Here is a 14,082-nt window from a genome sequence, read left to right on the forward strand (position 1 = left end):
TATACGCGAATCTGCAAGTTTATTCGTCCAATATATAAACTATCTACTACGCTATCAGTTCCTAAGCCTTTCCTCGACTTAATCCTGAAATTTTTTGATTCTCTTTTCTGTTACAGGCATTTCTCAAAGAAATGTTCCTACCTTCCACAGGTACACTGCTTTCACTGATTTTTAGTTTTACTAGCTTTCCTTCAAACTTCTAAACTTTCATCTTATTGTTCGAAGGTATTACAAATTATCATACATACTTGCCTTCTATTAAGTAAACGGGTTTGACTTAAGCTTAGGTGCTAATTTGTTTGATCGTGTGAATTTTTATTAATACTTGTATAATATATGAATGCTGCTTATAGAACTAAGATGTTTTCTACAGAAAAAAAAAACAATTTTACGGTACTTTTTTTTTTCCAACATGTAAGTAATTTAAAACCTTCAATATGCAGACTTTGGAAGAGACTTTTGATTCTATGTTTGGCTTTCGGAGGAGCCACGCTGTATATTCTGGTAGCAAAATTCAAGCTGTTTTCTTTGTTTTCATTTCTTTTGTAATCAGTCAAGAGGTCAATAAGATCTGTATAACGGTTTCCATCTTCGTTTTTCTTTTCTCTCCTTCTAGGCCGTGAATTCTACCTTTCTCTCTCGGTGGTTAAAACATACTAATGCCAATGGTTGAAATCAATACTCTCAGTCATCGCTATCCATGTGAGACCCTCCGGAACCGGCCGGCATCGAGCTGGCCGCGTAATTCCGCACCAGGTTGGAGAACGAAGTTGCTCCATCGTTGGTCTGCAGGATGTACATCAGCACGCTTTCGATCTGCACCTGTCCGATCAGGGTGCTGAAGAAGAGATCCTCGAGGTCCTTTTTCGAATTTAAGGCACGCAGGGTCGGCAGCTTCATCAGTATCGTCACCAACCGTTGCTCCAGGTTTTGCCGCTGCTGTCGCTGCTGCTGGTGATGACTAGATTCGTAGTAATCGTCGTCTTCATCCTGACCACCGCGGATGTTCTCCTCGCTTCGGCTCGCCATTAGCCGGCTGTGCTTCTGTTTGTAGTAATCGCGGAAGCTGGTCAGTACCATGTCCTGAATTTTGGTCAGGTGTTGGTTTTTCACGTTGTCCTGCAGGATGTTGTCTGTTGGTTGGAAACAGGGGATCGTTATTGAGTCTTGGATCTTGTTTAAAAAAAAAAATATTTTTGAATTTTACCTGGATTGAAGATGCACAGCAACCGCATGTAGGCAAACTCCTGATCGGTGAGGTTCATTTTCTGGATTTCCGAAACGAACTCCTGTATTAGGAGGATGTACTTGGTAAGATAGTTGATGATTTCGCTGCCGTATTTTTTGTTCAGGATGAGGTTCTTCATGTACTGGATCAGGGCCAGCATCACCGTGTTGAACGACAGCTGACCGCTGCTCTGGGCCAGACCGATCATAAACAGTTCCGGCCAGGTTTGGCGCATCAGCTCCGACTGGAAGGAGTCACTGAAATTAAAATGGAAAATGCAGGTCGTTAGTACGTGTTGATTGTTGCACTGTGAAGGAATGAAGCATTGTACATATTTATAAGTATTATTCAATCCATATAAAATGATCGATGCGTTCAAAACTGTGGCGTTATATAAGTTTCACCGATTGTATTAAATACATTAAGGGTCTAATTTTGGCAATACAATTTTATTTTGTTTTAAACGTTTCCACAATTTTTAATAAATTGTAAACTTGATCACGTTCACACTCAAAGATAAATTAAATCAAAAAAGCTTAAAAAGTATGCAGATTCCCGCTTCACCTTATTGAGTCCGAGCCATGATTACTTCGGCAGTAGTCATGCATGATTAAAATCGAAATAATCTTTCCAGTATTAAATTTTAGTCTTTTTCAATACTGATATATATAATCAAAAATGATTAAAATTCAATAAAAAAATATTAAAATAGAATCAAAACTGATTAAAATTTATTCAAAAAAAAAAGATAATCTACAATCTAATCAACCATGATTAAACTGGGAATAATATCAAATGCTTATATTTTAGAAAGAGAGGATTAATTTTTAATCATTCGATATGATTAAACTGAGTTTAATGTCAAATTGATTAAATTTCAAGCAAAATAAGAATAGCAATTTATCAGTGCAAGGCTTCACAACTATCCGGAAAATCTAATAGCGAATTCGTGTATTATCGAGGTTGGAACCAGTTCCAACCCAGTGCGAAACCGAACTTTTTGTCAGTGCGAACCTCAACCTGAGCTAGGTTTTATAAACAAACGAACAAACTGACGTTTGTCAGAAAACAAGCAGACCCAATCTTGATATCCGATCCTGGTTGGAACTGAATAATAAACGAATTCGCTATAAGACAAATGTTGCATAGGGGTTTAAGGTTTTACTAGATGGGGTGAAAAGTAACCTCCTTGACAGCCAAAATGCGCTGCTACTGCAAAAAAGGTTATGGTGATTGGTGCCTTGTAGCATAGAGGTAACTCTTAAGGCCGGCGCACAATGGATAAGTTTTCTGGTTTTTTGACAGTTAGCCCATCCATTATCTGAGAAGCTCGAGTGAATTTTTTTTTGAGGATATCAAGACTTTGGTTCTACAACTAGAAGTCAATCAAATAGAGACCCGAAGTTTGTGAAGTGTAAATCTGAACCATGAAGTCTGAGCAGTGATACTCAAATTGGATGGATCTGTTGTGATTTTTGTCCAGGCTGGTTCCACATTTCCTATGTGGTTCGTCTTCATAAGGGCTGTACAGTAATGGCTGCTTCTGAGCCCTGAGCAGCGTGTATTTCTACAAGTGGCTTTGAAACCAAGGTGGAGCCTCAAACAAACTCATGACTTCCCAATATTATGATGGAGGTGTGGCGCATCGCTGAACCTATCAAAGGAGAACATAACTCGGGGAATTTCAGACCGATGAACCGGAATGGTATATGTTGGTTCCTGCACACTCAGCTACGTTTGGCTTGTTCGGTAATTTTTTACCGAAAATAATCGGTAAACGAAAATTATTACAGATTTTTCGGTAAATCATAAAAAAATTACCAATATTCGGTAAAGTTTTACCGAAATAACGGTGGTCTGATTTTTTAAGTAACGAACTCTGTAAAAAAATTACAGTACGAACTGTAAAATGAGATAATCGCCGAGTTCGGTAAAAAAAATCACCGAACAAACCGTAAAACATAAATCAGATTACCGAACTTCGGTTTGTACAAACTGTCAAACCGTGAAGAAACTTTATTTATAAGTGAACCGTGCTTCGAGGATAAACTAACTTAAAGTGCTGATGAATGGAACCAGGTACAGTATTATAAACAGAAGTATTTTACAACAAACATTTAACAATTACTATTTTATAGACCGAAGAAGTTTTTACCATCCAAAATACAATGTCACCCGTTCTATTTGTCAGAAGACCATTCTTGGAGGGCACAAACGATTGCCCCATATGCTGGGTATCTCCTGCTCGCTATTTTCATCCAGCCATTATCCGTTTCAAATATTGCACCAAACCCCCCTGACAAAATTTTCTCAATAAAAACAATCAAATAACTATTATTGTAAAAAGATAATTCAATATAAATGAATCGAAAAAAGTAGTATAATTTAAAAAAAATATTTCGTTCTCGTTTTACGGAAGCTCGGTAATAGCTACCGAATTGTTCTGTAGAAAATCACCGAATTGTTCGGTCATTTTGACAAATAATCCAAAAATCTGTTTACCGATCGTTCGGTAGTTATTTCGTTTACCGAACGGATTACCGAACGTTCAGCTGTTGAAAGTTCGGTAAAAAATTACCGAATACGGTAATAATTTCTAAGTGTGTGTCAAGAAGTGGATTATCTACAATTGGGATTGCTACGCTGAAAAGTAGCACAGCGGCTTGTTGCAGACTTGGTGAGATCGTTCTTTTTTATCGTTTTTTGTCAGTTTATACTTTGTTTCCGTGAATCCATGTTTGGGGTTGATCATGTGCCCACGGAGAAGGAGTAGACTGTGTGTGTGATCAAACGAGATGTTGGTTTTTTTTTCGTGGAGTTTTTTTTATCTATAATCGGTTGCTGATCTGGGCAAAACCAGGCCTAGGAGACAATTTCTAGTTTGTCAGCGAGTTCATTAAGGCAGAAGAAGTCCTGCGAGAGCTGCATATCATTGTATCTAGTGCTACATCCCAGCTATTTCCCGCTGAGAAGCTCCGAAGACAAGTAGAACCTCCATGAGGCGTCCCATCATTAGTTCCATCATTCGCCTCAGCGTTGAGTCGCAGCGCTGAACCTGAAGGCCGGCGCACAATAGATACGTTTTCAGGTTTTTTGACAGTTAGCCCATGCATTATCTGTCAAAAAACCCGAAAACGTATCTATTGTGCGCCAGCCTTGACAATTGGCCTCGAGAAGGCTTGCCAACGCACATACACTTAGAAAATTAAAGTTAATTTAGGTGTTATGCGAGCGAATAAATTTGTGTCATAACAGACGCGAAATATAGCATCGAAGTTTTCAGTGTCGGGGTACGTAATATTACATGACATGTTTGTTTACGTCTCATCTTTTATGTCAAAGATGGATTCCGTCACGTGTAAAATTAGTTTTTTGTAAGTGTTAATCAAAAATCGACTACATACATCCGATCATTTTTTATCTCAAATCGAGGGAAGACATTCCGCTCAACTACCATAAACCGGACTAGTTCATGTTGATCTTCGTTAAGCTTCGTCTACAATTTGGACTTCTACATCAACACATGTCAGGCAGCCTTCAGGTTCAATTGGCTAAACTTGGTGAGTTCGTTCCATTTTGTAAATTTTTACCTTTTCAAACCAGTAACGTTGGGAGATCACCTTTTTGTGGTGCGTTACTGGTATAAGATCCACCACCGAACCCTAGTCGTTAGAACTTCAAACTGGAGAATCAGAATTTTCTAGTTCTTTGTTACTTTTCATGACTTAAGGGGTTAGCCACCCTAGGATTTTCAAAAAATGGATTTTTTTTTTACATAAAAAGGTACTCTAAAGTGTCAAGAATAAGGGACAATTCGTTCCATGTCGAACAAATTAAAATTCCGAAAGTTATAAGCGAAATTACAAAACTTTGCATCACGCACCTGAATCTGTACCTCAAACTTCAACCGCGTTTTTTTTCGATACAACATTTCTCTCCGCGGCCCACACGATAGCATCTGCAATTTTGACTCAATTTGATCTAGACTTTGACGATTGCATTCTCTGATTAATTATATAGAGAAGTACTTTTCAATTGATCAAAAAATGCAATTGCGGTAAAAAATTTTAGAAACAAATTTCAAGCGAAAAAACTGATTTTTTGCAAAAACAAGTCCTATTTGCGTAAAATTCAAATTTTTTTCATCTCCGTATGTACTTCTCTAGGTATTCTTATATAAAATAAGAAAAACCACTCGTTTTTGTTCTAGGTTCATATTTACGACGAAGAAAGTGTGGGCCGCGTAACACCCCAACAAACATTGAATGTTGAATAAGAGCTTATTCAGGCAAAAACATGCTTCTTAAGCTAAAAAATAGCTTATTCAGCTGTTGATCAACTCAAATTGTTTGTTGGGACTACACGGGAAGCAGTGCCAGGAATTCGCAGTGCTGCCAACTGCCACACATGGTTTCCCCTTATGAAAAAATACTGTAAACACCCCTAATTATGTGTACTATAAGCCCATATAAGTTAATTTAGTATGTGACTTTATTAAATAACAAAAAAAAAAAAAAATTAATGAAGTTGGTGCATTTTTCTGTATTCTAGGGTGGTGTAACCCCTTAATAAAAGTGACAAGACCCTAGTAGTTACCACCGCTGTTATGCATTTCTATATTGTATATTTCAATTCAAAAATATTGGTTATGTTCATAGAGTTTACATAATCCTTTTCCCTTTGTCCTTCTCTTTTTCCTTTCCCTCTTCTCTTTTCAGAAAGCGAGTAATGGCGCTATAGCCATAAGCCATAAAAGGCTAGGACAAGAGTTAGTGCTCATGTCCCAACCGTCAGAAGAAAATGGAGCATCACTTAACCTTTCTAGCTTTGATGCTTCCAACAATCAACCAATCATATAATTACCAAAATCGGAACGTACGGTACGAGATGTCCACGTTTCTTCCATTAATTGGATTCTGAAGCATCGTGTTTAAGTCTTCGATTTAAACAGGCCCGATGTATTCTGAATCATCTTGCCCCTTAAATGCTGCACAGTAGGCCTGGCCGTTTTGATATGTGTGACGCATCTTCGATGTGAAACATATATCAAATAGACAAGAAAAATGATGGAGGTATATCCATCATTTTCCAGGATGCTTTCAAGAACTGGCTGTGTTGGTGTTGGATTAGATTAGATTAGATTAGTTAGCCCATGCATTATCTGTCAAAAAACCTGGAAATCTATGCATTGTGCGCAAACCTTAAGACTAGTAGGTCCCGAAGAAACGTGCTTAACTTTTTGGCTCAGCTCTGGTACTCTCTTCGGTCCCAAGTTAATCAATGCACCCCTCGAAACATAGGAAAATCAACGAACCCCTCATTTTATCTGTCAAACTTTCATAAGGAATCAAAACAAACATAGTGTAGTACTAGAATTTCGTCTAGAATGGGGTACGTTAATCGATTTGTTTGGGACCAATAGGCTAGTCAAGTAGTGAGCCAATTTAAAATCATTAGTTTCCACTAGAAATACTCAGAGGGAGAGATGGGCGGAGAGAATGTTTTGAGCCAAATGAACTGTCAAAGTCTGAGCCAATCGAACATTCCAATTAGAATTTTTCCGAGGATTTTTTATTCTTACTAGAATAAATTTGAGAGCATTGCAATTGAACAGAAATTCAATCACCTTTATGTTTTGTGTGCTTCTCAAATTCAACTAGTTTTTGGAACCTAAAATAATATTCTAACTCTATTGGCAAATCAAAGTTGGCGCTCGTGGAGAATAGAAGAACTATAAAAGTGATGATGGTTTCAAAATTTTCCACGGGGAAGTATACGAGTGCAATCTTAAAATGCTTTTATTTTGCAAATGGAACATTTTATTTAAATCTGGTTGCTGCTACAGTGGTAGAAAAGCTCAAATCTATGTGTACACCTAAAAATCTGAAAAGAAATAAATTTTTCTATATTATTTGTCTATTGAGTAGTCCTTAAGTTTTCTACTAACAAAATTTTGAAACCATCATCACTTTTATAGTTCTCCTATTCTCCACGAGTACCAACTTTGATTTGCCAATTGATTAATTGATCTTCGTTGGTTAATGAATGGCACCAAGAAATGTGCAAAATATTGCGATGCAATCAATTATTATTTTGCACGTAAATCGAATCAAAAATAAAAGTCATTTGAAATGCTAGCTTCTAGCAAGGGTTGCAAGATAATTTAGGAACAAATCCGTGCTGCCGAATTCTATTTTGTTTTCTCCGCCTATCTCTCCCTCTGAGTATTTCTAGTTTCCACCGGTTGGTACCCCATTCTAGTCGAAATTCTAGTACTACACAATGTTTGTTTTGATTCGCTATGGAAGTTTCGAGAGGTACATCCAGTCGTAGGATTTGAAATTGCAACTATTGTTACCTCTACCACGGTATGTGCTCCTGTCATCGTCGACTTGACGATCTCGAGGGGACGTTGATGATCGTTATCTTTCCGTTATCCGTTATCGTTTCTATCATTAAATTTTCCACAGATTTTTAAAATTTTACCGAACAGTTACGCAATTCAAAAACTCGGTAAAACCGTACTGACTCGATTAGTGTGTATGCTCTCACGACACTGTACTGTTCAATTGTTCGCAGCATCATGGAATATGCTGTTAGTGTATGGTCGCCAAATGACGCAGAGCAGATCATTAGAATGGAAAGGGTTCAACGTAGCTTTATACGGTATGCTCTTTGACAACTTCCGTGGAATCATCCAGTAAATCTTCCCGACTATACAAGCCGATGCAGACTTATAGACATGGAAACTCTAGCTCACAAACGCACTAAACTTCAGAATTCGATCTTGTCAAGGGTAACCTGGATTGCCCTTCACTGCTGCAGAATATTAACTTTTATGCACCTTCTCGACAGCTTCGTAGTAGAATTAGGAACTTAGGTTAAGAGTTCCTCAGTCAGTCTGTGGAGCTTTTATACATTCGAGACGAAGAGCAAATAAATAAATAAATAAATAATCAAGAATATCCGGAACCGGAAGGTGCCCATATTTCTTTACGCTTGTCGTTATGAGTAACATTGGTCATATTTCGCTGAGTAGATGTGATTTAATATGTCGCTTGATATGGTTATGAGATATATCAAATTTGATCATGTGAAACCATGATCCAGATTATCTAGCACTGGTTCTACGGTGACCATGATCTCTGTTGTTTTGAGTATCATTGGTCATATTTCGTCGAGTAGCGTCTAAAGTGGCTATGAGAGATGGTTTGATCATGTGGAACCATGATCCAGAATTCCGGAACCAGTTCTACAGAACAGAACCATAGAACAGCCATATGGCTCTAAGGATGTCGTTTTGTGAGCCATTGATCATATTTCGTCGAGTAGATGTGATTTGATATGTCGCTTGATATGGTTATGAGAGATATCGAATTTGACCACATGGAACCATAATCCAGAATATCCTGAACCGATTTTACGGTCGCCATATTGAGTGGCATTGGTCATATTTCGTCGAGTAGATGTGATTCAATATATCGCTTGATATGGTTATGAGTCATATCAAATATGACCATAAGGTATCATACACTGATAGGCAAAATAAAGTGCCCACCCCATCATTTTTGAAATTTCTCTCATTTATTTGGTTCAAATTCAAATAAACACACCGTAGTCTGTTTCGATGTCTTACCTTTATTATTCTTTTAAAGTTACACCTATGGAATACTGAAAATATAAAGTTTTACTTGAAGTAAAAGAAAATCAATTTGGATTGAAAAAGAAAACAGTGACAAAAAAAAGTGCCCACTTCAAAAATCGGTATGTTTTCGATAAGTTTCCATCGGAAAACCCCTCGATTGTTTTTGTTTTGAAAGTTTGACATGTATTGAAGCAAACGGGTGGAACTGGTGCATTTGTACACGTGATCGCATTTGAATCAGTTGAAAAAAATGGAGGACGTAGTGATTTCGAAAGCAATTCCCGTGTGTATCCGAAAATTGGTTGTTCGTGATGTGCAAAACGGTGAATCGCACCGGTCTGTCGCTAGGAAGTACAATATCAGCAAAACAGCGGTCGGGAAAATTCTGCAGAAAATGAAATCGTTCGGATCAGTGGTGGATCGCCCTGGCAGAGGCAGGATGCGCAAAACGGATGCGAGAACGGACACCAAGATCATGCGTGAAGTGAAGAAGAACCCGAAGGTAACTGTCCGCGAGATCCAGGAGGCTCTTCAGCTAACAGTTTCCAGTCGAACTGTTCGTCGCCGTCTCGTAGCACAGGGGTTGAACAGCAAAGTTGCTCGGAAGCGCCCATTTATCAGCAAGGCAAACAAAGTCAAACGGCTTAAGTTTGCTAAGGAGCATGCTGATAAGCCCCTAGAGTTCTGGAAAACGGTTCTCTGGACGGACGAATCAAAATTCGAACTGTTCAACCGGAAGCGACGGGTTCGTGTGTGGTGTAGATCGGGTGAGGAGCTTCAGGAGCGCCACATACAAGGCACGGTGAAGCATGGAGGAGGAAATGTGATGGTCTGGGGGTGCTTTTCGTGGGGTGGAGTGGGAAGCCTGGTGAAAATCGACGGGATAATGACGGCAGATTCCTACATCGACATCCTGCGGGAAAATCTGGAAGTTTCGCTGATCCAGACGGGCCTTGAGGAGAAATTCGTATTCCAGCAGGACAACGATCCGAAGCATACTGCCAAGAAGACTAAGTCTTTCTTCCGGTCATGTCGAATTAAACCACTGGAATGGCCTCCACAAAGCCCGGACCTCAACCCCATCGAGAATTTGTGGGCGATTCTCGATGCCAGGGTTGACAAAACTGGTGTTACCAATAAAAATAACTATTTTGAAGCCCTGGAGCGCGCCTGGGAAGAACTAGATCCACAGCACCTGAAGAATCTAGTGGAGAGCATGCCGAAGCGCCTGCAGCTGGTCCTGAAGGCCAAAGGAGGACACATTAACTATTAGGCTGGTATTCTTTTACTTTATTTTATGTTTTCTGGAGTTAAAATGCAGTGGGCACTTTTTTTTGTCACTGTTCTTTTTTACACCCATTTTGATTTTTTTTTCTTCGAGTCAGTCTCTTCTTTTTATCTGGTATTCTATAAGTGAAACTTAAAAAGAATATAAAGAATAAGATATAAAAAATACTACAGTGTATTTACTTTAATTTGAACCAAATAAATGAGAGAAATTCAAAAAATGATGGGGTGGGCACTTTATTTTGCCTATCAGTGTAATTCGGAATATCCAGAACCGGTTATACAGTGGCCAAAATGCTCTATGATTGATGTTTTGAATGTCATTGGTCATATTGTGTCAAGTAGATGTGATTTGATATGTCACTTGATATGGTTATGAGAGATATCAAATTTGACCACATGGAACCATAATCCGGAATATCCGGAACCGGTGCTGCGGTCGCCAGATGGCTCTATGGTTATTATTTTGAGTGCCATTGGTCATATTTCATTGAGGAGATGCAATTTGATATGTCGCATGATATGGTTATTAGAGATAATACATTTTACCATATCAAACCATAAACCGGAACATGCGGAACCGATTCCATGGTAGGCATGTAGTCTAATGATTGTTCTCTATGATTTCCGGAAGTTCCACGAAAAAAAAAATAATACGTTGTCGCAATGATAAGTAAGATCTTCATTCCTTTATTTAACGTCGGTCTCTGTTCCGCAATCTAGTTCCAATCACCGACGGACATCGATTGCCATTCATTGACGGCAATCGAATGTGCAGGAAGGCAGCTTCCATACCTGCGTAGGATATCGTACCCATTCAACACACATACACATGGGCCGGGACCAACGGCTTTACTTCCCTTCCGTAGGAAGACGTGACCAGAGATTTTCATGTCTCAGAAAAATCCCACCGACCTCGGCTGGGATTGAACCCAGACCCATCGGGGTGTTAGAAAGCAGTCACGCTTACCACTACACCACCATCGTCGGCTATGATAAGTAAGATATATGATAAAGATTGAAAAAAAAACACCCCCGTGCCAACACTTTCTTGAATATATAACAAAGAGGGAGGGGCCTGGGGGGGGGGGGATTACCACCCAAAACATGTAAGAACCACTCACTGGAACGATTTAAAAAATCTCAATTTAATCGGCCTTGGCATCTCTGAGATAAAATTTTTGAAAATAAAAAGTTTGTCCCGTGCTTTTACGGGTTGAAGTTCTTTCATTTGACCTTTTGATCAAAAAAAAAAAAAAAATCGATCCAGTGGTTCAAAAATTTAAGTTAAAAAAAAAAATTAGGAAAAATGCTGATTTTTCGGACCACCCTAATGTCAACATATAAAAATACGGATCAAATATTTTTCGGTAAGGAACAAAATTACCAATTGTTACGAAACTCTTGGATCCACTCTAACTTTTTGTTTATGGAATTGCTGCACTAGAAACGGGCATTCATCTAAATTATAGATACTATAGATTCCATAGATAAGCGGAGGAAAAGTATAATGTAGCCAAACGAACTGTCAGTTAGAACTGTCATGGTGTTGTTCACATTCCGATTTTGAACTTTTACGTACGAAACAAAACAAAACTGCATAACGAAGAGCTCTATGATGGCATGTAAAGAGCCCAAATTTATAAAGAGGCGACATGTCAAAATTGGAACAATCGATTGTCTGTCAAAGTCATAGGAAAAGTCATTCCAATCGAGCAGAAGACCTGTCAAATGGATAAGATGTCTCTTTATAAATTCAGGCTCTTTAATGGCATGAACTTTTTTCACGGATGCCAGTAAGATCATTTATTTTTCATGGTTGCCAAAACAACCTTCGAAATAATTTCAATACTGTTTCGAAAAGATACGATGGTGTATCGATAGCATGTTGGAAATGCGATATTTTTATGGTCACCAGAATGATATGCCGATGCACGCTAAAACAACTTCTAGGCCGCCGCCGTCGATGAACTGACCGGTGCATAGATCTAATAATAATCTTGTAACGATAACTCTCATAATGATATTAAAATGACAAAATTATCCTAAAAATATCAAAAATGTCCGATATATCTAATATATGACTTGCCAGGTTTAAATGTTAAAATGGTCTTGAAATCTCCTGAAAACACCAAAATAGCCCTGAAATTAAACGATTGAACAATTCTTAAGAGCCATACCTATTATTATCAGAAAATTTCAATGTTTCAATTATTTTGGTTGTCAATTTGTTTATAATTTGAAATTCATTACCTTTCCGGTAGCAAAACATAAACCAATAAGTTTTTATGGTAGTTAAATTTTAATTATCCCAAGCTAATCTAAAATTCAGATAAATTTTAAATTCATGACCAAGTTCTGAACATTTTTTTTTAACTTTAATTATGAGATTTTTAGCTCCGTAACTATCTGAGAACAGTCCACGGCCTATAGATTTGGAAACATGGTACTAAACTGTTCTACATTTTATAAACGTCTCTTGACCTTTGTTAAAAAACTTCCAAAACAGCCATTAAGTGGAAATTAACAGTAATTACTTTCGTTATCTTCCACCATCTCACGCTTTCCTCGAAAATCCTCATCTATTTCAACCACACCCCCTGCCATACGGGAAATAATCAAAACAGCAGAACGACTCACCTCAACATCGAGAACAGGTGGTTCTTCTTCATCCAGTGTACGGTGGCAAACAGCAGCCGGGAACCCGTTTCGCACACATAGTGTGCACTCAGATAGTTTGGTAGCACGTTCGGCACTTGGATATCGAAGCTAATGCAATTATCCGACAGTTCCAAACTACCGTAGTCAAAGTTCAGGCAATCTTCGTCCCGTTCGTCGTCTCGGCCATTGTTCAGCTCCGACTTGATGCCATAGTTGTTGTTTACACTGTTGTTCAATTCGTGTTCCAGATTTTGGATAAACTCCAACGAGTTGCAGATGAGGTTCTTTTCCATCGAGTTGCCGCCTTCCGTCGTGTCCATAGGGAGTGAGTGCGTCGACGGTGGTGTAGGTTTGTTCGGCATTTCCGGTGGCTCGAGGGACGATGGTTGCTGTGGTGGTGGTGGACCAAGACTGGACATGGCTACGGCTGCCGCAGCTGATGGCCCCAGCTGCATTAGGGCGGCAATCGAATCCGCTGGAGTTGGTTGACGATCTTCCTGAGACTTGAAGGAATGCAGCGAACTGAATGGGTTGGAAGATGTGGTGGTACTGGACGATGACAGGTGGGACGGAGCAGGAGGTGATTTACTGGCTCGTTTGCTGAGATTGGCAACCGCCAGTTCCGCCAGGTTGAATCCCTGGAACAGGTTCAGGTAGGAGGGCGTAACGTTTGTATTCGCTTTCTGGTCATTGTGATATTCCTTGTTCCGGTGGGGATTGTATTTGCTGTTTGGGTTGGGTCCGGCCGATCCATCCTTCTTGTCGATGATGGGTTTGCGCTCATGTTGGACAGCTAAAATCGAAAGAGAAAGACATTAACTGAATGGTTTTCCAGTTCGAAAGGCTACGGGATTAAATTACAATCACTTCGCATTCCGCACGCCAAGCACTTCTGCAGCCGACAGTATTGACACCTGTTGCGATGATGTTTCGTCACTTCGCAGTTCATTGACCCCCGACATTGGTAGCCGAGTTGTTTTCGGATGGACCGTTTGAAGAACCCCTTGCAGCCTTCGCAGCTGATGGCGCCATAGTGTCGACCGGAAGCCCGATCGCCGCACACCAGGCACAACTCGATGCTCATGCTGTTCAGCGAGGACAGGTGCTGCAAGCTGGGGCCCTTGTCATCAAGACTACTGCCAAACTGTTGCGTTCCGGGTTCCAGTTTCATCTGTTGTAGATTTGGCTTGATATCGAAATTATGTGGCTCCATTAGAAAAACGGTACACTAGGCGTTTTGAACTATATAGTGAGAAACAAC

The 14,082-nt window shown here is 39.3% G+C and overlaps 1 protein-coding gene across 7 annotated transcripts in view; it reads right to left on the bottom strand.

The window, feature by feature from the left end:
• Hr78 (Hormone-receptor-like in 78) overlaps window positions 1-14,082 on the bottom strand; it is a 38,853-nt gene continuing 24,771 nt past the window's right edge. For 3 of the 7 annotated variants that reach the window (XM_065223918.1, XM_065223921.1, XM_065223919.1), the window contains exons 2-5: window positions 13,683-14,063; window positions 12,801-13,614; window positions 1,208-1,485; window positions 1-1,133 (exon numbers count right to left, since the gene is read on the bottom strand). In XM_065223918.1, the coding sequence (XP_065079990.1) occupies window positions 685-1,133; window positions 1,208-1,485; window positions 12,801-13,614; window positions 13,683-14,034 (1,893 nt within the window). In that variant the 5' untranslated portion in view covers window positions 14,035-14,063 and the 3' untranslated portion in view covers window positions 1-684. The remainder of the gene's footprint in view (window positions 1,134-1,207; window positions 1,486-12,800; window positions 13,615-13,682; window positions 14,064-14,082) is intronic. The other 4 variants (XM_065223925.1, XM_065223924.1, XM_065223923.1 and 1 more) reach the window with 3 other exon arrangements.

Source organism: Ochlerotatus camptorhynchus, unplaced genomic scaffold (assembly GCF_037179485.1).
Source record: "Ochlerotatus camptorhynchus isolate MF236.1 unplaced genomic scaffold, CSIRO-AGI_Acam_v1.1 ptg000202l, whole genome shotgun sequence".
In the NCBI taxonomy this organism is placed as follows: domain Eukaryota; kingdom Metazoa; phylum Arthropoda; class Insecta; order Diptera; family Culicidae; genus Ochlerotatus; species Ochlerotatus camptorhynchus.